The following is a 24090-nucleotide window of genomic DNA, read 5'->3' on the forward strand; positions in this document are numbered from 1 at the left end:
AAGGGGCCTCATTGAGAGAATGGCCTTCGAGCAAAGACTTCAAGCAGGTGAGGGGGTATCTGGAGAAAGAAGGTTTCAGACAGAGAAAATAACAGGTGCAAAGGCCCCAAGGTGGGAGCATGCCCAGAATGACGGACAACTAGCAAGAAGGCTAGTGAGGCTACAGCAATGAAAGAGGACAAGAATATAGCTTTATTAGATCGGAGGATGAGACTGTCGTCTTTTGTCTATAAAGCAAATTCTTGGCACTGTTAACACATCACTCTCATTTACGTCTAATGTAAAATATGTCAGAATCTCTGGGCAAAGCAAAGTATTGTATATACAACATTTGTTGCCTAATAACTAACCTTGATTGTCATTTTACACTTGGCTTTGTTCATTTCACACTGTAACAGCAAGTTTAATTTTTGAGATCAAAGAACTGTCAGTAGCATAATTGCTCAGTAAAAGTAGTTTTTGCAAGTCTTCATTAAAGAGATACTTGTGTGTTGCATTTCATGTGAACTGTCAGTTCTATTGCTGACAGACTGCTTTCATTTCTTTCTTGAGATCTTAAAGAACAGATAAGCCTATTTCTTTGAGCTGTATCCCAAATTATTAGTTTAGATGTTATGCAGCACATAAAATAAAATTAGATACCACCCTTACCAAGGTAATGTCGATGTAAACCTGGCAAACAGACAATCCCCAGTCCTTACATGACCTCCACCCTGAAGTTTTCCTCTCATCCCCTTTGTGATCCCAAGGTACTTTCTGCTCTATCATGTAGTTATCATGCTTTGTATTTTGTAATTTGTACAGTTTTATAAAACTACATTTTAAAACTATTAACACGTTTCTCTCTCCCACTGGACTTGAAGACTGGGATCATGCCTTTATTCACTTCTGTATTCTCAGCTTCTGATGCTGAGATGTTACTAATATTTGTGCTTTTCTCCTCCCAAGCTCCTGGGAAGAGGACACTTCGCCAGGACCTTGGTGTCAGTGAGGTAATGTGACTTGCTCTGGCCAATGAGACGTGAGCAAAAGTGACTTCAGGCAGAAGTGTTTAAACATCCATGTGAAATTCTCCATTCTTTCCTCACATGTTGTAGTCACTGTGGAAGATGATGACACGGAAATGTCATAAGATGGAAGCAGACCACCACACGGATGACAGCCACCCAGAGGCAAAATGCTCTTTTTGTGAGCAAGAAATAAACTTTTGTTATGTTAAGCCACAAAGATTTTGGTGTATTTTTGTTACTGCAGTAAAACTTAGAGTATCCTGACTGACAAATCAGATAGTAGGTGCGTAATACAGATTTTTAGAAGGAAGAAAAGATACCAGGAAATGCAAAAGCGAGGATGGCTGCCCTGGATGGCAGTCTGGGATGTGAGGGGTAGGTGCTACATTACAAGAAGCTGCCGGCACTGAAAGAACGATTAACAAAATCATTCATCCGACAGCAACTAGAGGGATGTGCAACTATGACATGCAACTATCTACTGGGGCTTTGCGGGGGGGAAAAAAAAAATCATTCATCCGCTTTACTTTGTCTTCTATTTAGCCTTGTACTCCCAAAGCTAATTGCTTAAGCAGAAACTTCTACATTTATTAGTCATTAAGAAATGAAACTGATTTTGAATTTCATAATCTTACTTCTCACCAGAGCAATACCTGCTTGTATACATCCTCTGACAAAGACAGAAGTCCCTATTTAAAGGAGGTAGTTTTGAAAACATAATGCTAATCAACAATCAACACATTTGTAAACTCGCCATCCCCTCATGCAGATCAGTTAGATAGTGGTTACTTGAGTGTTTGTAAAAGTTGCTCTTAGGGGGTGGGGGTGGGATGGGGAGGGCAGGGTAAGGGATGGAGGAGGAGAAGATGATGTAAATGCTGTAAGAGCTAAAATTGTCTAAAAAAAATTTAAGGGAGGTTGGATGAGGGCTTTCCTGAGAGTCTTAACAGTCTTGCGTGTTAAAGATAATCACGCAAAAGTGGTCTTAAATCACCCAACCTCCTAAAAAGAGCATCTAGCATCCTCTTCCACGTGAAATGGGCCCTCACTTGGGGCCAGGTAAACGGTCAAAGGATGAAGAAATAGGAGAGCTGTGCAGTGAAACAAGGAGAGCAAACAATAGGATGAGCTGATTCAGAGAAGACGTGCTGGGCAAAGAGCCCACCAGGAAAGCCTAAGGGAACAAAGCTTGGGGGAGGAGAAGAAGAAAACAGGAATGGTAAAGCCAAAGGAAACGAAACCCCAAATGAAGACGGATAGCTCATTCCAAGGGAAGTGAGTAAGGAGATGAGCCTTCAAAAAACCAGGAGAAAGGCTAACCCGAGATTTCTCAGGGCCAAACCAGAGAAGGAGATACTAAGAAGAGAAAGGGCTCATTCTCCAGCTAGGGGAATGGGGAGGACTTCCACCCCAGACTGGAGGTGGAAACAAGGTAGATCAGCAAGAAAAGTCCTTGCCCCAGAGTCTGAGACTGGAAAAGAAGCTGCGCGACCTGAGGGCCTAGCCGTGCTCACTCCTCCACAGCGAGCTCCTCTTTGTTCCCTGGACAGGATATGGACTCCCTCACTGGGGTTATTGGACTAGAATCCCTCTTATTTCCTCTAGTCAGTTTCCACTAACAGCGATGTTCACGCATCACTACTTCTGGGCAGCCTCCATCTAGGAAGACTCCATCCCCTTCTCGGCACATTAGGGCTCCTCCCCTCTGTGCTTCCAGTGGCTTGTCTTCTCTGGGTGCCCAGCCACCAAGTCTTATTGGATAAACGGCCAGAAACGGGGGAGAGTGGAGCAAAAACAAAGGGTTCATAGGCCTTAAGTCATAGACCACAGTGACTAACATGAGTGATTCATCAAGATTTGCCTCAATTGTATGAGGTCACACCTCCGATTCCCTCACTCATCCATGCCTTCTGACACACAAATATATGAAAACTCAGAAAGAGGAGAAAAAAATCTCAGAGTTAATTTTTCCTCATAGAGAACTTTTCTTCTTCCTAAAGAATTGTAATAACAGAAAATTTGAGATTGAGGGCCTGTTTTGTCTTTAAACATTTCATTTACTAAGACAAGGTATTTAGATGTTGGTATTCAACCTTTACTACCCCAAAATTATCTATAAAAGTTGGGAAATAGTTTCAATCTGGGCATAACATTTCAATAAAAAAGAACTGATAATGACACAGAACTGGTACGGATTTGTGTTGTGGTCCTGCTTCATGGTGAGCTTACTGTAGAAGACGTTTTGGCTGAGCACCAAAACCATGAAAAATGGTTTTCATCTTATTGGCACACCCATCACTGGAACCCATTGGCAAAGGAACCAAAGGTGTAATTATTCTATTCAACTATTTGTTACTTTGTGAAAGTAGTTTTGGCAGGCATTTCAGAACATGTTCAATATACTGTGACAAAATTTAGCAAGATCAAAGTACCACATAAAGGTCTTATAACGCCTGTGTACAGACTAACAATGCTAAAGGTGTCAGGGAAAAAGTCAGGGGCAGGAAAAAAAACTGTCAGGCAATTGTAGGGAAAGAATGCAAATTCCTTGTATAAAAGCTTCTCTGATTCTGAACCCTCGCCATCCAAGATTATGCACAGGAATGATGCAGAAATGACACTTGGGTCACATTCTAGCACAGTTATAGCTTCCTACCAGGAACCTCTCGGGACCTTCTGTGGTTAAACCCAGCACACCCCTTCAGAGGCCAGGCCCCTTCCCTGCTCCTCACCCTTATCCTCTACCCCCTCTTCAGGGGCTACGCCAGCTTCTTTGCCCCAATCACTGCCACAGCCCACTCCACTCATGTGGTTCTTCTCATTAAGGCTGCACCTCCTACTGTCACTCTTCCCAGCACTGCTCTTCCTTGGGCTCCTCCATCAGTCAAGGGTCCCCTCAGAAAAGAGTCTATCAAAGACGTGTGTGCAAGGTTCAGGGACCCAACAGGAAATGTTGCAGCACACACGGGCCAGTAAGGACAAGCATTTAACAGCCATAGGCAGGAGGGACCAGGGGAAGACACAACTTTACTGGAGGCTAGAGAGGGCCAAAGTGACTGAGCAGGGATTGCCCAGCGGTAGCTGTAGTTACAGATGGTCACAGACGCTGCCCGCACCACCCTGAAAAAGAGGGAGCAGGAGGGACAGATTCCCCTGACTTCTCTCTCCTCCTGGCCTTCCACTGACTGAACCCAAACCAAAGCCAGATGGCAAAGAGAGCCCTGGTGATGAATATCCATAGAGGGCAGCCTCCAAGGTACAGATTAGAACAAAAAAGGGTAGACATGGGATGGACAAACAGAATAATCAGCAGAGCTGCCATGAGCCCTTTAGGTCCCAAATACTCATCACTTCTTTTTTAACAGCCAGTCACTCTGTGGAAACCATAAAGGGGAGTTTCCAATATTATTAATTCAATAAAGGTCTTACTGTCATGGTCTTCCATCTTGGTTTGGCCTCCCGTCATGGAGGTGGCAAATAGAAAACCAGGTAGACTCCTGGCCTCAGTAATTTTCTGATGATGGTCACCAAACTTTTGAGGCCCTTAGACCAGTGCTACTACATATGGACCATAAACTGGCAGCATGAACATCATCTGGAACTTGATATAAATGCAGTATAAATGATATGCATATAAATGACATAGATTCTTTGGCCTCATCCATGAGATACTATATCAAAGTCTCTAAGATTAGGGCCCTGGATTCTGTGTTTTAACAAGCCCTCCAGGGATTCTCATATATGCTAAAGTTTGAGAAGTCCTCCTTTAGACCCTATCTTTGATAGCTTTAGGGAGAATAGTCCATAGATAACCTATCAGAGACCCATGGACTAAATGAAGTCCAGCCTAAGGAGCCCCTGACTCTTTTTTGTGTGCGTGAGGAAGATCAGCCCTGAGCTAACATCTGCCAACCCTCCTCTTTTTTTTTTTTTTGTGCTGAGGAAGACTGGCCCTGGGCTAACATCCGTGCCCATCTTCCTCCACTTTATATGGGACGCCGCCACAGCGTGGCTTGACAAGCAGTGTGTTGGTGCAAGCAGTGCGTTGGTGTGCGCCCGGGATCCGAACCGGCGAACCCCGGGCCACCACAGCGGAGCGCGCGCCCTTAACCACTTGAGCCAGCAGGCCGGCCCCACCCCTGACTCTTTTAACTTCCTCACTACGACCTTCAGCAGCATACCACTGTTTGAGCCTCAGTTTTCTTACTTAATTGCTAACAATATAACCAATAAGATCTCTTTCAGCTTTTCAAAAGGATTAAAGATCGTTTGGAATCCCTCAGATCTGTCATTTCAGGCAATGATGATGATGATGTTGATGATGACGATGATGGCAATGACAACAGCAGCTGCTCAGACTTACTAAGCCTTCTCTACATAACTAGCTCTGTTTTAGTAGTGCTGTGCATGTTAATTTACTTAGCCTCACCACCCCATGAAGTGGCCACTACCTTTGCTTCACAGATGGTGAGGTTGTGGCATATAGAAAAGCTCAGTTATTTGCCTTTGAGTCTGTATAAGAAAGGAGTACCTATTCCAGAGTTATGAAAATAGTAAAATAAAGTATATGAAAGCATGTTGTAAATGTAAAGCACTATATAAATGACAGCAGAGCGAACAGTCAACTACTGATGAACTGAATTTGCTGAGTGTTTTTAAGCTCTAACTTCATGAGATATTCAAGGTAGGTTAGAATATGACTAGGCAGCTTTTTTTTCCTCTCTTAAAGGAGTTATGTGCCAAAAGGAGCTGGAAATTTTAATGCTTCAACCGGTGTTATTTGAAGATTTCTGATAAATTTGCAATAGTAGAGGAAAACAAATATTGATGCTAATTTGAGGTTAAGAAATAGCTTTCATTGATGATAAGCAATAGCAATAAACCTCTTATCTAAAAGAAGATAAAACTGCTTGGTAAGATCTCACCAGACACAAAGCATTGCTGTCACAAGTTCTCTTCCAATACCTCTCCCAGAATTCTGTTTATGGCCAAACAAACCATTTAATCTTCTAGAAATGGATTTATAGTTATGTTCTTTTTACTCTTTTGATATCACAAATTCTTGATTTAATTAGATTCCTCTGGCATCTTCAAATGCTCTTTCTACTAATACGTTATCTCCCTAACCCCCAACTCAAGAGATATGGTGAATATTAAAGATCCATCTTTCCATTTGTCTAAGATACGCCTCACAGTATTCTTGGGGTTGAGTTGGCATCTCAGCGGAGAAAGACCACTGCTCTGACCTGGTTAGCCAAGAAGCAAGACATGAAAACTGATCCCCTAGCCCACCGTCGATTCTCACAATAGAACACTGGTATTCCACCTTAGAACAGGGACTCAGAAAGGTTAGTTGGCTTATTCCAGGTCAAATAGTCTTTAAGTGATAAATACACAGAAAAATGTTCTCTCTACTACACCACAGACAAATTCTATTTTAATGGATTGAAGTAGGCATCATACTTCCCCTATTTCTAAAAGGAATCATCACATATCTTTCCTTTTTTTTTCTACAGAAGACGACTTCATACCTATATATAAACTCACAGCACAATATGCAGAAGTAAACCATTTGTAGTGTTTGTTCATTATAGTCAACATTCAGAGTGTTAGACCAAGCAGAAGTGATAAGCTGTTCAGTTCCCTCAATAGTAACAGGAGAGAGTAAAATAAATTTACAGTTAGCACCAAAGGCATAAGTGTTGAGCAATCACAAGTATTTGCATGTACACCTCATAACAGCTGCAGGTAAATGATTTGACAAGGTCAAATTCAACTGAACAACAAAACCACCAATGGGGCTGGAGTTTAAGTTGCTAGACCAGTTAGAAAAAAAAATATGGGAAGACAACCAGCTAGATTGCAGAAGCTCTGGTTTTCAGCACTCATTAATTTGAGTAAAGGTTTGTTTTGCCTTATTAGAAATCTTGAATTATGTTCTTTCTACAGATAACACAAACAGTGCAAAATGAAAGAAAGGTATTTTACGAAGGAGAAGCCAATGTCTCATGAACAAAGCAGATAAAATACAAAAAAAGATTAAGTGAGTCACAGAAGGTGAGATCTGCCAACTCACCACACAAAGTATGGTGACTCAAAGGCTACTCTAAATCTACTGCCATTTGGGTATATTCATGGGTCTTAATTTTAAAAAATAAGAAATTTATATGAGAACTTTAACTTTCAAATTTTACTTTAAAAATGTATAATTATTTTTCAATAATAAACTATATATACAAATATATAAACTTTATACATAATTTCACTTAAAAGAATTTTTGTTTCTTCTACCTTCGACATTACTCTGAGGCTATTCATGCTTTTTGTAGGAAAAATTTAAATTTATTCTTCTCTGACATTTAAATAATTACCTACACAATATAAATTGTTAGTATAATCTCAATTCACATTTTTCACACTTCATAAATAGATACGGATTGTGTTTGTATGCACCATTTTAAAGCTGTGATTTACTTTGATGTTTCTACAGATAAACCATATAGCTACATTTAAAAATGAAAACATAACTTGCCATAGTTTCTTTATTCTAAGATACCAAAATTTGAAGACATACCATCACATTAATAATAGCTTTACAGGGGGAAAAAAAAACATCCCACTAAATGATTACATCAGTTGTAACATGCATCCCTATTTAAAAAGGTTAAAATGAAAAAAAAAGAGAGAGAGAGACTATAATCAAGGAACTATATTAATTATTTTACTTAGAGAGAGGATACAGCAGAATAGGTAGACCTCGTAACATGGAGCGCGATTTCTCAGGTTCAAATTTTGGCTCCTGCACTTATCGGGTGATCTTAGGCAACTTACTTGGCCTCTCTGTACCTCATTTTCCTCTTTGGAAAAAAAGACATCTGTCACCTAAGGCTGTTATGAGGATTAAATGAGTTAATGTTCTTAAAGTACTTCAAACAACCTGACGCCATAAATGTACTATCAGAATTTGTTAAATAATAATCATCATCATCACCACCACCACCACCTACCAGGGCTCACTGAAGGATTGGCTACATTCAGAGGCAAACAATTTCCAATGCAACAAACTTATAAAAGACCTCATTCCAGGAAATAGTTACTGACAACTGAACGAGTACTTGATACTATGCTAGGTTCTTAGAGGAAAGAAAGATGAAAATTAAAATAATGATAGAACAATGGTGCTACTCTCTAGAAGGCAGGCTAGTGAAGGGCTTTTTAACCAGGGGTCTGTGGTGACCCGGGCTTCATAACATCCACAAGCCCTCTGAAATGAGACGCAAAATTACATCCACGACTGCATTTTTCTGCGGTGCTATCCTTTGATTCTTAAAAAGGCCTGGGATCCAAAAAAGAAAAAAGGTGAAGAGCCATTTGCTTAGGGTAATCACACTGGTAAATATACCAAAGTTTAGTTTTTTAAAAAGATATTTGTGTATTGTCAATGATTTTATTCCATTGTAAATAGGTTCATCTACTTTGATAGGTATGCGTACTTCCCACTTCCTAATCTGAAGTTTCTTAAACACTGAACAAGTCACCAGCATAAACATAAATCCTGGATTATGAGAAACTCATTCTACCTCTTCTTCCAGTGTTCCACACACACCAGAAAGGGAACCTACTCGTCTTATAAATCTCCAAGTACGTTAATAACATGGAGCTAGTCAGCTCCAAACCTCCCGAGAAAACAATGGCTTCTGGGATGAGTCACGCCAACCTTCACGTTTGTGGTACAATAGCTGGTATTGCTGGGAGATGACAGACAGCTACTGCTCAAGCCATCGCCAAAACTGGGAGTAATTAAAAACTGGTCCTGGAAGCCATTACTGAGGACACTGGAAAGAAAATTAGCCATGTTTTGCACTAAGACTTGAAATGTCTCGTGCACCCATTGTTGCAATACACCACGTTATAATTATGTGAAAGTCTTAGAAAACATGGTATTGTGGAAAGGCCACAGATTTCGGAACCAGACAGTCCTGGGCTCCATTTTGCCTCTACTACTTTCTAGCTGGGTGACCACAGAAAAGTTACTTAACCTCTCTGGACTGTAATTTCCTCATAGGCGAAAAGACCTCCACCTTTAGGGGACTATTGAAGTTTCAACTTGAAAAAGATGTGCCAGTATCCACAATCGTGTCTGTGGAGTTTCCCTTTTCCATATCTATGTCTGAATGATTTATTGTAATAATAATTTACCACAAAAAAATAAGTCACTGATTTTAACTATTTTGCCTTCACATAAAATCTTGTAACTTCTCATGAACTACTTCCAGGTCACATATCATTACTGGAATTATCAGTATTCCTAACAAGTATTGTTATGCAATATTGAGGCAAAAAAAATCACAAGTACTCAAAGTCATCACCAGTGACTTATCTCCCACCTTTCCATCTATTTTCAGCTACACAAGTTACCAGGCACTGCCAAGTCAATTTAAGAGACAGTGCAAGTGTGAAACTAGACTATTTTGTTATGGTACCAGTATTTAGACACCACCTAAAATATTCACTATATGTTAGGATATCACATTTTTTAAAAACATGGTATCCGACATAGCATACGAAAGCAAAATTTTTTTTGTGCCTAGATTTCCATAAATATGTCCATGAAAGTCCATTTGCCTAGAATAAGCATCTGCTGGGAAGCAAAAATTTAAGCTCCAATGTGCCCAAAACTTTCCATATACTGTCTCTATTCTTGGAAAAACCTGATCCATGGTACATCTCATTATAAAGGAAGAAAGTGAGGCTTAGAGAGCTCAGAGAATAACTCAAGCGAGATACACAGATTCCAGAGGCACTGGGATTCAAATCCAGTTTCTGAAGCAATAGCCCATGTTCTTTTCCTCTGATCTAATTATGCAACCAAGCCTTCTGAGGGGTCAAAGGAGAGAGAAAGAGATAAAGTAAGTACAGCATTAACTCGCCATTGAGTTCCCTTCTAGAATTCACATGAAATTAAAATAGAATAAATGAATCTATAATTTCTTTTCCTTCTTCCCAAATAAATATATTTAGAAGTGGCATCTGTAGAGTTTTACTTTATTTGTAGCCATGGTCAACACAGTTTTACAAAACAGTGTCAAGGTTCGAGCTGGTAGGAAGTCAATGTTTCTTAAATAAGATCACCCTATGTCCCTCATATCTGATCTGACTCACCTGTCCTGGAAGACCATGCCCCCCTTAATGGCCTCTGTCTTCTGACAGGCTACTATAAGCAGATAAGAAAAAAGTTAGCGGGCAAATTCACAAGCTTTTTGGGTTGGCCTTGATCAAGGTGAGTGATTTTTGCTTGTGACACACTGAATGCTACTTTTTAGTAAATATTAGTTACCATTCACCTGTATTTGCAATACTTCCCCTCCCTCTCTGCTCCTCCCCCTCCCCCAGTAAGTCTATCACAAGCATCTGTGTGCTCAAGTGAAAGAAAAGTTAACGTCTGGCGTTATCAGCAGCATCACTGACCACTCTCAGAGTAGTAAGGTCATATCAGCAGGTACTAGAAGGCTATGGTAGCTTACAGTAAACAGACCCTTTGCCCTCAGTGCATTTGAGGAAAACCAGAGAGTCAATTCAGAGGATGGACTATGGAACCAGACTGGCTGGATTCAAACCTCCCTCCCTCCACCCACTCTGTGATCTTGGGCAACTTACATCTGTGTTTCAATTTCTTCATCAGTAGAATGCAAATAATAGCATCTAACTCATAGGCTTGTTGTGAAGGTTAAAGGAAGTTTATATCAGAACATGCATGGCACATAATTAAATGTTATGAAGTGTTAGCCATTGATTTTAATTTAAATACAAAGAACAAATTACATGCTTTGCCTGTAAGTTATGTGTATAAAAAGACTATAAATTGGGGCCTGCCCAGTGGTGTAGTGGTTAAGTTCGCGTGATCCACTTTGGCGGCCTGGGGTTTGCAGGTTTGGATCCTGGGCGCTGACCCACACACTGCTTCTCAAGCCATGCTGTGGCAGGCGTCCCACATATAAAATGGAGGAAGATGGGCACGGATGTTAGCCCAGGGCCAATCTTCCTCAGCAAAAACAGGAGGATTGGCAACAGATGTTAGCTCAAGGCTAATCTTCCTCACCAAAAAAAAAAAAAGACCATAAATTGGGCATACTGATATACCTTGGAGCAGTATGTGTTTCTCAATCAACAAAGTCTTATTTCTGTCAGAGGAGGGTATTAAGTCAAACCTAAAGCACTCCAGCTTGGACAAAGGAAATGGGCTACCTTGTTCCCCTTTGAGAGGGAATCATCTGGGTAGAGCGTGTAAATGAAAAAGAGAGAACCACACGCGGAGAGCCGCAGCTAGCTGTTCTTCCAGTTTCTTAAGTGTGAAGGCACCTGCCATGCCTCAGGGACGTGCCTGAGAGCAGGGTGGCTACAGAGAAGAGGTCAGGGTGGAGAAGAATAATCCAAAGGCTGAGAATCCCTGGAGGACTTTGGTGAACAGTCAACTTGGCACAATTGGTGAATCATTCTGGCTGCTGTAAATGAAACAGATTTCAAGGAGATGACGAAGGTGGTAGAGCACTGCAGAAAAAACCAAAATAGGTAGCAGCTAAAGCCCAAAATAAGTCAGTCCCAGCACTTTGACAGTATATATAGAAAGAGGGAATGGTAGTTACAGCTATTTCATTAGAGGGAGAAAATGACAGTCTTAGAAACAGCCTGATGAGAAGAATTTAAAAAGAAACAAAAACTTAAGATAGAAGGCATAAGACCAACCACTAAGATGCAACCACTAAGAGAGGCAAAAGTTGGGGAAATGAATAGTTTTCAGTAAAAAGAATCAGTGCTCCTTGGGAAAATGGCTGACTTCAGATCTGGAGCAGGGAATGGACAAGATAAGCTTAGAATATCTTGTGCCAGAAAGCAAGAAAGGTATCAGAGACTCCTGGGGACTTGTAAAAAGTATATAGAAGATAAGAAAAAGTTGAGCATCAAAAAGAATACTGAGGGCAATGGATTGAAACAAACACATTAACATCCACAAGTTCTTAATGATACTCAAAGACGAAAAACTTAGTGATTATCACGGAAGGTTGTTAGGGCACCAAATCATTACACAGGAAATTGATAAAAGGAAAAAATTAAGCCTTTTCCCTGTCTTTCCTACACAATCTGAATTTCAGGTGACCCCAATAGTTCATGAAGGTAAGTTCTTTATAGACAGAATTCCACCTAAAAAAATGCAAGAGGAATGATATCAAAAAGACAAGAAATAAGAAGTGTTGGAGAAGATGTGGAGAAAAGGGAACCCTTGTACGCTGTTGGTGGGAATGTAAACTGGTGCAGCCACTATGGAAAAGAGTATGGAGGTTCCTCAAAAAATTAAAAATAGAACTACCATATGATCCAGCTATTCCACTTTTGGGTATTTATCTGAAGAAAACAAAAACACTAACTTGAGAAGATAGCTGCACCCTCAGGTTCATTGCAGCATTATTTACAATAGCCAAGACATGGAAACAACCTAAGTGTCCAATGGATGAACAAAGAAAAAGTGGTATATTATATGCAATGGAATATTATTCAGTCATAAAAAAAGAATGAAATCTTGCCATTTGCAACAACATGCATGGATGGACCTTGCAGGCATTATGCTAAGTGAAATAAGTCAGACAGAGAAAGACAAATGCTATATGATCTCACTTATATGTGGAATCTAACAACAACAAAAAACAACAAAAAACCAAGCTCATAGATAGAGAGAACAGATTAGTGGTTGTCAGACGTGGGGGAGGGTGGAAGGGGAGGAGGCCAAAATGGGTGAAAGGAGTCAAAAGGTACAAACTTCCAGTTATAAAATAAATGTCATGGGGAGGTTATGTACAGTATGGCGACCATAGTTAATAATACTGAATTGCATATTTTAAAGTTGCCGAGAGAATAAATCTTAAAAGTTCTCATTACAAGAAAAAAAAAATTCTGTAACTATGTATGGTGACGGATGTTAGACTCATTGTAGTGATCATTTCACAATATATGCAAATATCAAATGATTATGTTGTATACCTGAAACTAATATTTTGTATGTCAATTATACCTTAATAAAAAAAAGTATAGGGGCCGGCCCGGTGGCGCAAGCGGTTAAGTGCGCGCGCTCCGCTGCAGCGGCCCGGGGTTCGCTGGTTCGGATCCCGGGCGCGCACCGAAGTACTGCTTGGTAAGCCATGCTGTGGCGGCGTCCCATATAAAGTGGAGGAAGATGGGCACCGATGTTAGCCCAGGGCCGTCTTCCTCAGCAAAAAAAGAGGAGGATTGGCGGATGTTAGCTCAGGGCTGATCTCCTCACAAAAAAAAAAAAAAAAAAAAAAAAGTATAAACCCTAAAAAAAAAAAGAGCAATGATAGATTTAGATCATCACCATTTTGCAATGCCTAATGAAATGGATCTAGGCTACAACCATCTATGATGCTAAAGTCATTAGGTGAAAGGTAGAAAGGTAAGTTGACTCTACCTGAACCCATTCATCAATCTTAACATCTCAAAAAGAGACATCCAGACCTCATGTGTCTTGTGATGTGAGGCAATAGATTTTATACAAACCACCTACGAAGGATGCTTGCCTTCAAACCCAAATCTAACCAAGCTTCTACATCTAACTGCCCGATTATAGGAAACATGAAGAATAGAGGAACAAGTTAAATGACACCACAAGTAAGAAATCAGCCCAGAAAGTGGGATATTCTGCTAAACAAATGACCTGCTCTCTCCATCAAATCAATGGCGGGAACAAAAGTGCGGGGGGGGGGGCGGTGGGCATTATAAAATAAAATAGATTTAAAAACCTAACAACCAAAGGCAATGTGTGGATCTTGTTTAGTTCCTGATTCCAACAAATCATAAGTAAAAAGACATCTTTGAGAAAATTTGAAAATGGGAATTATATTAAGGAATTATTGTTTATATTTTTTGGTGTGAAAAAGGCATAGAAGTTGTTTCCTTTTTTTAGAAAAGAAGTCCTTATCGGAGATGTAAACTGAAACTTTTATGAGTGAAATGACATGTTTAGGATTTTGCTTTAAAATACATCAGCCTCCACAAAAAAAGGCGGGCAAGGGGGAAATAAACGATACAAGACTGGCAAAATGTTAATAACTGTTGAAGCTTGGTTGTTTATTATACTATTCTCTCATAATCTCCATAACACAAAGTTCTAAAAAAAATGGTTAATAGGTTTTGGTGGAAATTCAAGCTGTGCCTTATCTCACCACTGATTTTTAGGAGGTAGCTAGGCTCCTCCCACAAAGCAAAATTTAGTCACTCCCCACTCAGCCTAATGAGGTGCAAAGAGTCTTAATCAGTTTGCATTTTGAATTCAGTATAATTAGAAGTGACTGAACCAAGGAACCCGGGAGTTCTGTAGTATTAACCAAATGTCAGCTGAATTTTTCCTAGTAAGAGATCTACCAGGCACCCAGTTGGGCAATACAACCTACAAAGAGCTTACTTGATGACAGCTGATATCAGATTGTGCAGATTTGTTGGAGCCCAAGGCAGCATGGACAAAAGGCACAAGTTTTCCTAAATCAGATCTTGGTCAATACAGAAATTGCAAACTTTCTTACCAACTCGTGTAATACACAGAGCTGCTTTTTTTTTTCCCACAGTGGTAACGAATTTGTGTTAACTTGTCCCTATAATCACTCAGCTGTAATCTGGAGGTGCAGCCCATGAGATACAAAACTAAAGGTCCACAGAAGAATCTAAGCCATGATTTGTTTGCATCAGCATCACTGCACTAACCAAGGAGCTAACCAGACGACCCCAGATGCTCGCAAGTCACCAAATGGATTGGCATATCTCACTTGTTTTTCTCTTTCCTTCAAACCCATTCTGTTACAGACCGAATGTTTGTGTTCCTCCAAAATTCATATGTTGAACAAGTCCTAACCCCCAGTGTGATGGTATTTGGAGATGAGGCCTGTGGGAGGTAGGGTTAGACTAGGTCATGAAGATGGGGCCTCCATGATGGAATTAGTGATCTTGTTAAAAAAAGAAGAGAGATTTCCCTCTCCCTCCATGTGCACCAAGGAATGGCCATTCCTCTTCCTGTGAGGACACAGCGGGAAGGCAGCTGTCTTCAAACAGAAACAGAGCTCTCACCAGAAACCAAATAAGCTGGCACTTTGATCTTGGACTTCCAGCCTCCAGAACCATGTGAAAATAAATTTCTGTTGTTTAAGCTGCCCAGTCTGTGGTATTTTGTTATGGTAGCCTTAGCAGACTAATACAGGTACATATTCACCTGCTTTTCTTTCTTTCAAATTCCATCCTACCTCTTTGTTAGGTGAAATTTCCAAAATCACAAAGATGGTTCCATAGCCAAAGGAAGGGATAATAGTTGAAAATTATGGGTTTCCAACATTGAAAAATTTGACAATCTTCCTCCAATAAAAAACTGGCCATGTGCTTACGAAATATGTTTGGAATGGCCCAAAGAGAAGTCATACAGTATTAGAACCAAAGAAGGATTAATAAAGTATACATTATTAGAATCGACCACATTTAGAATAATTAAGAAGGTAAGTATGTATATTGGCGAGGTGTACAACATCATTCCAGGCAGCAAGAAACACAAGCCCCTATGCAGATGAACACTACAGATCTATTTATACAGAAACCTTGAGCAATTCTCCTCACAGATTGCCTGGCTGCCCTCATGTCTTCAGTATTCTGTGCCATGAAAAAGTAACTCTCAAGGATAACAGGAACGCGATTTGACCTACTTTTCCCTAGATTCCTACAAAGTCTATAACTCTGGTTCTCGCGTTTACTTAGCTGTCACATCTTTGGGACACATTTCCTCACTTTCTTTGCAGGCAATCCTGTATGGCACACATTAAGGTGTAGGCAATTCCTAAACTCCCCTGGTCATGGACTTAAAAACATCCTATTACACCCAGCTAATCCTCAGAACATCTTCTGAGGTAGATCCTGTACAGTCATCCCTACACGGGAAGAAAAATGCCTAGGAAAAAAATACACAGCCTAGAAAGGCTGAAGACCTATGTCCATTCAGACCCTTCCCTACCCAAAGGAAGCCACACCAAAACAAGTGTTTCTCCCTAACTCAAAAGTTTCCACAAATGGATCTTTGCAAGAGCTAAAAGTCCTCCATTAAGGTCTTCTTTTAAGGCAGACAACCAAGACTTCAATTTTTTTTTTTCAAATTACAGCTCCCCAAATCTACATTGTTGTAGCTTCTCAATAAAGCCTGCTTAATGATGACAAATTTTTTAAAACTGAGTAGAACCCACCAAAGGTGTCCCAAAGCCCTGATGACCCTGAGTAAGCCTGAGGCCCGGGCAGGGCCTGCTGAGTGGCTTGGGAAAGATCCCAGGAGCTGAGCAGCAGGCTGTCCAGCTTCTCTTAACGTACGAAACATGTCTGACCTGCTCAGGCCATTAGATGCACCTAGAACCCAACGAGGGACACTCCTTCACCAGGAAATCATATCCGATCACACCATCAGGAAGTCAATATTTAAGATTCTAGGGGGCGTGCACCCTCCTGCTCAAGGGGGCGTCACCGAAAACTAAGTCCTGGAGGCTCCGGAACCCACGAGCTAGAAGCTCGCCGGGGACTTCCAACTCCTAGGTCTCCCCTTCGGCGGTGGCGGTGGCGGCGGCCAGAGCCCGTCCCGATGCCCAAAGCGCGCAACAGGGCGTCCAAAACAAGCGCACACGTCTCATGCCTCCTGCAAACCGGGATCCCACTCGGGGGGCCTGAGGCTTGCTGTCGGGACAGGGCTGGCCGACTGTTAGGCACCCGGACACCTGCAGCTTCCCCTCTGGGGAGAGGCAAACGGCTCTTCTCCCGGCGATGCCCGCTGTCCGGCAGCCGGAATCCAGGTGCTCCTGGGTTAAGTCAGGTGCAACTGGGGGAAGGGGAAACCGTCGCTCACCGGGGTGGCATCTCACGACCCTGCAGACCCGGGCCCCTCTTCTGCCCTGTCTGGCACAAGGGCGCCCCTTCTGCTACCTCCCCAACTTCGAGACGCCCTCCTCAGCGGCCCGGGAGGGTGGGCGCGGGCTCCACGTGTCCACCGCCCATGCCACTCACCCGGCCCCCGGCGACGCTCCGCTTCCTCCGCAGGGTGAGCCCGCTCCGCAGCAGCGCGGGCAGGTCCCTCAGCCTCGGCCGCGGCGGCGCCGGCGGCTGCTCGCGCTCCGGCTCGCGGGCGCTGGGGCTGCGGCGCAGGGCGCCGTCCGCCGCCGCCGCCACCGCTGCCGCGGCCAGGGCCGGGCTCTCGCACGGCGCCTGCATCTTGACGGAGCCCACGGCCATCCTCATGCCCTGACGGCGGCTGCGGCGCCGGCGCCTCCTCTCCTCCGCGCTCGCCTCCGCGCGCCGTCCGCGCCTTCGCCAGGCAGGGACAGGGCGCGACTGCGGCTCGGGCGCGGGGCGCGCTGCCAGCCGCTGCCCATTGGCGCGCGCCGCGGCCCCCGCCAGGCTCAGCCCCGCGCACCTCCTCCTCCCGCCCAGGTGCGCCCGGCCCCGCCCCGGCCCGCCCCGCCCTCTCCAGCTCACCTTCCTGCGGACCGGCCCCACTCTGTCACTCCCGGAACCCGAGAGGAGGAGGGTAGGACACCTTGTGTACCGGCTCTTCCACAGGTGTGGGATTCCCAGAATCCTCCTCCAAGCCCACTCTACTGCCCACCATCTCCCCCTGATTCCCTTTAGGCTGAAAAGTCCCGCTTCACCCTCTTTTCCTAACAGCCAGGGTCAACTTGGACTTCGACCAAGGAACTGGGAGTCTGGGACGCTCCGTCCTCCTCCCAACCCCTCCTTGCTTTTTGCACAGCCTAACCCCAAATCGTAATCGCTATCCCTAGAAACGGTTTTTGCCAAAGAACTTCAAAATAGGCTCTGTATTCTGCTACAAGTCAAACGCCATTGAGACAGAATTGCCCCCACACTGTCTGCTCCGTGGCACACTCATCATCACACGATGAGAGGGGAAAACTTATGTCGGTTATGATAGGTGTTTAGCAAAAGAGGTGCAAGTCTGGTGACCTGAAGGTGAATCTCTATTAACGTGTTGGAACTTGACCTTCCCTGAAAGCCTGATGCCTGTGATGAATGTGCTTGGTAAACTGTAAAGGCCTACCGCGGTGTGAATCATTGTTTACACCGTTCCAGGAGTGAGGAATAGTGCAGCATTGAGAGTGAAACTATTCCAGCAGGGCCTTAAAATCTAGGTGGCTGTGAATCTTCACATTCCGGCTCAGTCTGAAAAAACGGTCGGCTAGGGCTTTTACCCCTTATGAGTAAACTCTGGGGTCCCCATCTTTGCCTAAGACTTGTAAGAATTGAATAAGCTTACTCACTTGAAAAAATAATAATAAAATTGACAAATAAGGATTACAGGAGGTCAGGGTCCTGAGTTGGTTTACCACAGTACCCTCAGCCCCACACAAGGTAGATGCTTGGCAAATATATATGGAAATGTGGCTGTGTAAGGAAAAAGGAAGATGATCTATGACCTCTGCCCTTAAGGAACTTAAGATTTGGCCCAAGAGTAAATAAACATATAGAAAAAAAAAAAAAGATATTGCCTTGTGCTCTTGGTAATTGCCAAGTGAGTGTGGCTAATGAACATTCCCAGCCACAAGAGCAAGAAATGCTTCTGGCCTGGGATGGGCAAAGAGTCAGTGAAGGGAGTTAAACTGTGCCTTCAAGCTGAGTGGGGAAGATTCAACTAGGCAGAAAGAAGGATGAAGGTCTTTCAAGTAAAGAGGGAAAACATGAGAAAAACACCAAGGTGGTGTGATGCAGAACCTATTGGGCACTGAGAACGTGTCATGCTGGCAGGAGAGAGGGATAACATAATGGGGAAGCAGGAGAAAATATTAGAATAGAGGCGGGTGACACGCTACAGAAAACCTTAAATCCTGTCCTCTTAAACTGTGTGTGTTTACTGGAAAGGGCTCTCTTTAGTCATTACAGTTTCCAAATACTTATCACATGTATTTATTCAAGGCTGAAGTCCTACTTGTTTGTACCATATAAGGCTGCACCAGTTTATATAATGTTGAAATACTTCCATTCCAGTTGGTAATCAGTCATTGTCTTGAGTCCTAGAATGCCACTCCATACTCCAAACTTCCTCCTGAAACACCAACTAAAGTTCCAGGAGAACTTTAGTCCTGGTCCAGGAGAGGCCCTCCAGGACAGTTTTGGTCACCATTCGCTCTGATTAGTGGGTGCTTGTGCCCTTTCACTGGCACCGTGAACCTACTCTGCTCCAACATAGAACACACGTGTTCTGTCTCCTAATCCAGATTCTTGGTCTTCACTCTCTCTCACACAGCTTCTCAACGCAAGATCAGGGAGTTTGGACTTTATCCCATAGATTCTATGGCATTGACCAAGGGTCTAAAACTCAATATCAGTTAAGGGCCTTTGGAAAGTAGGCTTAGGTTAAGGGGAGAAATGACAATTGCTATTCAGCTGCAGTATAATGCAGACAATAGGGAATAGTAGAAATGTGTAAACAGAAGAGCCATGGCACTGTTTAGGTCAAATCAAGCAATGTTCCACCCCAGGACCTTTACGATTGTTAAACCCGCTGCCTGGAATACTCTTCCTCTGCAATGTTGTCCAATAGAACTTTCTGCAGTGGTGGAAATGTTCTAAATCTGTTTTGTAGCCACTAGCCACATGGGCTATTGAGCACTTTATTGTGGCTAACGTGCCTGAAAAACTGAATTTTTAATTTTAATTAATATAAATTTAGATAACTACATGTGGCTATGGGCGACTCTATTGGAAAGCAAAGTTCTACAAATCCATGTTTTCCTTCCTCTACTCTTTCAGTTTTTTTAACTCAAATGTTTCCATCAGTGAGGCCTTCAACGACTATATGATTTAAAATTATAGCCCTTTCTATCCACTCCTGACCCTTCACAGAGGTTATTGCCATCCAACATTCTATGCATTTTACTTATTCATTTTGTCTATTGTCTGCCTCCCCACAATAAGAATGTAAGCTCCATAAGGGCCCGAATGTTTCTTTCTTTTTGTTCAGAATCTAGAATATATTAGTTAAACAGTTGAAATTTTCTACATGTGAGTACCCAGTTTTTCAAAAAGAGCTTAATCTGGATTTTTACATAAAGTCTCCTGATTTTGCAATGTTGAAAATTTAAAAGAAAAATCTAAATCCTATGTCTACCAACATCACACAAGTCAAACAAAACCCCTGAGGTACCAGAACCGATTTTTAGTTACATTAAGCTAAAGTTTATGGAAATACTTATGGCAAGAAAACACAAGTTTTATTGGCTATTCGCAGTGAAGGGAATTTGGAGGCCAGGGAGATAACTTTGACGATTAATTAGCTACAAAGAGATGAGGGTCTGAATTTGTGGGATCAGTGGAAACAGAGGGAGGTTAGATGTCAGACAGTAGAAAGAAAGCTGCTCAGGCCTCGGACGTGTGTTAGGAGAAGTAGAACAGCACTTCAGGTGGTGTTACAGGTTATATTTTACAAAGATGACCAACCCAGCATCTCCTATCCTCCAAGGTCTTCTCCAGCATGATCTTGCCACTCTCGCATGAAGAGACGGGGTTTGTTTCTCCATCCCCTTGAACATGGGCAGCCCCTGTGACTACATTGGCGAATAGAATACAGCAGAGGTAACGGTGCCAATTCTGTAAGTAACCCTTCATTAGCCTGCTGGCTTCCACTTCCTGCTCTCTTGGAATGCTCACTCTTGGAATGCTCCCACTCAGAATCCAGCTTCCTTGCTTTGAGAAGCCCTTGCCACCTGGAGAGCCCATGTGGAGGTGCTCTGGCCATTTGTAAGCCACTTTGGATACCCAGTCCAGCCGAGCCTTCACGTGACTCCTATACTAGCCAACATCTGACTGCAACCACAGGTGAGGAGCCAAAGCAAGCGCCACTCAGCTGAGCCCGATCAACCCACCGAACTATGAGAGAGAATAACAAATTGTTTTAAGACACTAAGTTTAGAGGTATTTGTTACACAACAATAGGTGACTAGAACACATGGTTCAGATACGTGTGAAGAACATACTTCCTTGTGAATAAAAAAGAAGGAAATTTATATGCATATTTGTATGTGTGTGAAGAAACTTGAAATTTCTTGCCCGTGGTTGGAATTGGCTACATGGGGAAAGGAAAGAAGGGAGATTTTTCAAATAAAACTTTTTATATTTTTGGCTTTTTTAAAACATGTAAATGCATTACCTATTCAAAAAAAATTAAATTTAAAAAATGGCTGTAGATTTAGAGAAGTAAGGGAGGTGAGGGATCTGGTTTTGAGGGTTTTAGTTTTGCATAGCAGTTAAACTGACTCAATTAATGGGCACCCAAGTGAAAATCTGACCAGCAACAGCAGAGGGTGAGCTGGAATTCAAGAGAAAGGGCTAGAGATGTAGATATGCTAGCATCCAAAAATATGATAGTAAAAGGTGGAACTAGACTAAGGTGCTCAGGGTATAGAGGAGGAGCAAAGACAGTTACCCCTTCCTAAGCTGGGCCCTTGGAGAACACGCATCAGATGACTTTCCATTCCTAGTTGTATGAAATTTGGAGTAGTGACTCGCATGGCTTTCCCTCCTTTAAGTTTTGTGGTCCCATGTGATTACCAAGAATACCAAGGAAAGCATCCATCAGCTGGGCTTACCCTTGTATTTTTCCACTCCCTTTGTACCTGCTTGTCTCCTAATTAATGTACAGAATGCGTGTCATGCTAATGAGTCTCCTAATACTTTAACTATCAGGACTTTGATGAGTCCTCCTTAGAGTCCACACTTTCCCAACGTCTCCTGTTTTTAATTTTGCCCCCATTTAAGATGTTTTGCATTGCTTTACCAGCTCTCAAAAATAGAAAACCTAAAGAGAATTTTGTCTCCCTATTCAAGCCTGCCAACACTTAAGTATGTAACGATCAAAACGGATTTAACATGACCTTCTAAAGGGCCAAGGGTGAGCAGTGGGAGGTCAGAAGGCAGATCTTGCACAAGAAACACAATACTGTCCATACTGCCTCTACTGAGAATGCCAGATTGAACCATCTGTGTACCTAACACTATTTTTGTGTTTTCTTATGGAATGAATATGCAATTGGAAGAAATGTAGCAAAATAATGAAACTTGCTCCAAACCTAAAAATGTTAATTCTTAATCATTTTATTTTAGCTTTCAAGAATCATAAATAGACCTATCTGCCATCAAACTGTTCATGACAAACCTGTGTGATACCGTGCTATTATTTTTGTCATATGTTACACACTATGCGTCATGCAAATATTCCCCTCAGGGATGATACAGTCTCCTTACACTATTTGCATTGGTGGCTCCAGCCAGAGACTGACTGATAAGGATGAGTGCCATGCTTGTAAGTTCCTCTTCTATTCATTACATTCATAATCTTAAAACAAAATATATTCAAGCCTTTTCATATGCTATTAACTGTTATCATCCTAGAAATTTCTTTTTTTAAGTCAGGCGTGCAAGTTTACCAGGCCCTTGGGTATTTAGGACACTTTTGCAAAAAAATTTTTTGTGGTCAAATGCCCAAGAAGATAGAGGAAGAGGTCAATAAGAGAAATAACTTCACCAATAGACAGCAAGACAGCCAAGGCAATCTTGGTCATCCTCTCTTCTCTGCTTATGGAAATCTGTTTGTCTTTACTCAGATCAAACAATACCTCCTCCTGAGAGCCTTCTCTGCTCTTCCCATTTGGGATTGATCCTTCCTTGGGTAAACCTAAGGGTTTACCTATATCTAGGAATCTACTTTTACCACCTCTGTTATCACAGTCTGTCTTATATTTGAATTAAATATGTACATATAAAACCTATGTGAGTTTATAAACTCCTTGAGGGCAGAAATTACTCATCTTTTTATTCCCCTCTAGTGTCTAATGCAGTGCCTAGCACAGAGTAGATGCTAATTTAATAAAGGTATGCATGAACGAATGCTGGATGGATGTACAAATCGTGATTAACTAAACACTGGGATCCTAAATTGAGGAAAGCAAGACAGAGGTCTCAGCAGATGCAGAGTCCCAAAGGTCGCGGGAAAATACATTATCCCAAGAGTGAGGGGAGGCTATAAATGGACTCCAGATGGTGGCATGTTCAGATCAGCAGGGAAGGAAGATGATTTTAGCATCAATATGTAGAGTGCTTTAGAATAGGGAGACACTGAAAGCTGGGCAGCCAGCAAAGCAGGTTACAGAATCCCAGGCGTGAAGTATTAAAATGGTAATCCATCAAATCAGGTTAACGGAGACTTCTGTGTTTTCCTTATACTATTTGCATCTGTGCATTCCTTGCACAGTTTCAGCATTAATTAAATAAACTTATGTTTGTAAAGCTGTTTGCAAACTTTAAAGCACTGCACATATAGCACTGCCTTTCCATAGGGGTAAAAGGGAAGGGAGAGATGATATGATGCCTTGGTGAAAGCAGAGCATAGACTAGGATGGCAGAAGAGAGTGGGAAAGGAAACAGGGTGTCAAAGATCGTGCCCAACCAGAAGACAGAAACCTTCAAGAATATGTTTCTTCCTGTTTGTGAATGTTAAGCATTTGTAGCATTGACCCAAGCCAATTACAGAATAAGCCATGAGAAAATCTGGCAACATCACATGAGCTCAAATTGACTTTTGAAGATCTTGGAAAGAAGATGTAGATATGGGGCTAGAACACTCAGAGCAGGAAGGTCTCCAAAGTTCTTAAATATGAAGAAGGTCTTTAGCTTGGAGAAGACGACAGCACTCAGTCAGCAAACAGGAAGTTGTTCTAAAATATTTTGAATATGTAGAAGAGGAATTGGGCTTATTCTATACAGAGTTAAGACCAAGGAGGGAAACCACAGAGAAAAAAGTTTCTTCTCAACATAGTAAAGATTTTTCTATCCATTTAAAGTCCCTTTGAACATAGAATAGTCCTTATCCTTCCAAATTAGGGAGCTTAGACTGGACTTCGTGGGATCTTGTTTCATCAGACAGATGATTGGACTCAATGACCTGTAATGTTCATTCCAACCCAAAGATTCAGTTACTTCACTGGCCCTCGTG

The 24090-nt window shown here is 42.2% G+C and overlaps 1 protein-coding gene across 2 annotated transcripts in view; it reads right to left on the minus strand.

Moving 5' to 3' along the window:
- Positions 1–17375, minus strand: part of RAPGEF5 (Rap guanine nucleotide exchange factor 5) — a 221499-nt gene extending 204124 nt beyond the window's left edge. For both annotated transcript variants that reach the window (XM_058527007.1, XM_058526996.1), the window contains exon 1: positions 17097–17375. In XM_058527007.1, coding sequence (XP_058382990.1) covers positions 17097–17327 — 231 coding nt within the window. In that variant the 5' untranslated portion in view covers positions 17328–17375. The remainder of the gene's footprint in view (positions 1–17096) is intronic.
- Between the last annotated feature and the right edge of the window lie 6715 nt (positions 17376–24090).

The sequence above is a fragment of the Diceros bicornis genome, chromosome 3, assembly GCF_020826845.1.
Source record: "Diceros bicornis minor isolate mBicDic1 chromosome 3, mDicBic1.mat.cur, whole genome shotgun sequence".
NCBI lineage: Eukaryota > Metazoa > Chordata > Mammalia > Perissodactyla > Rhinocerotidae > Diceros > Diceros bicornis.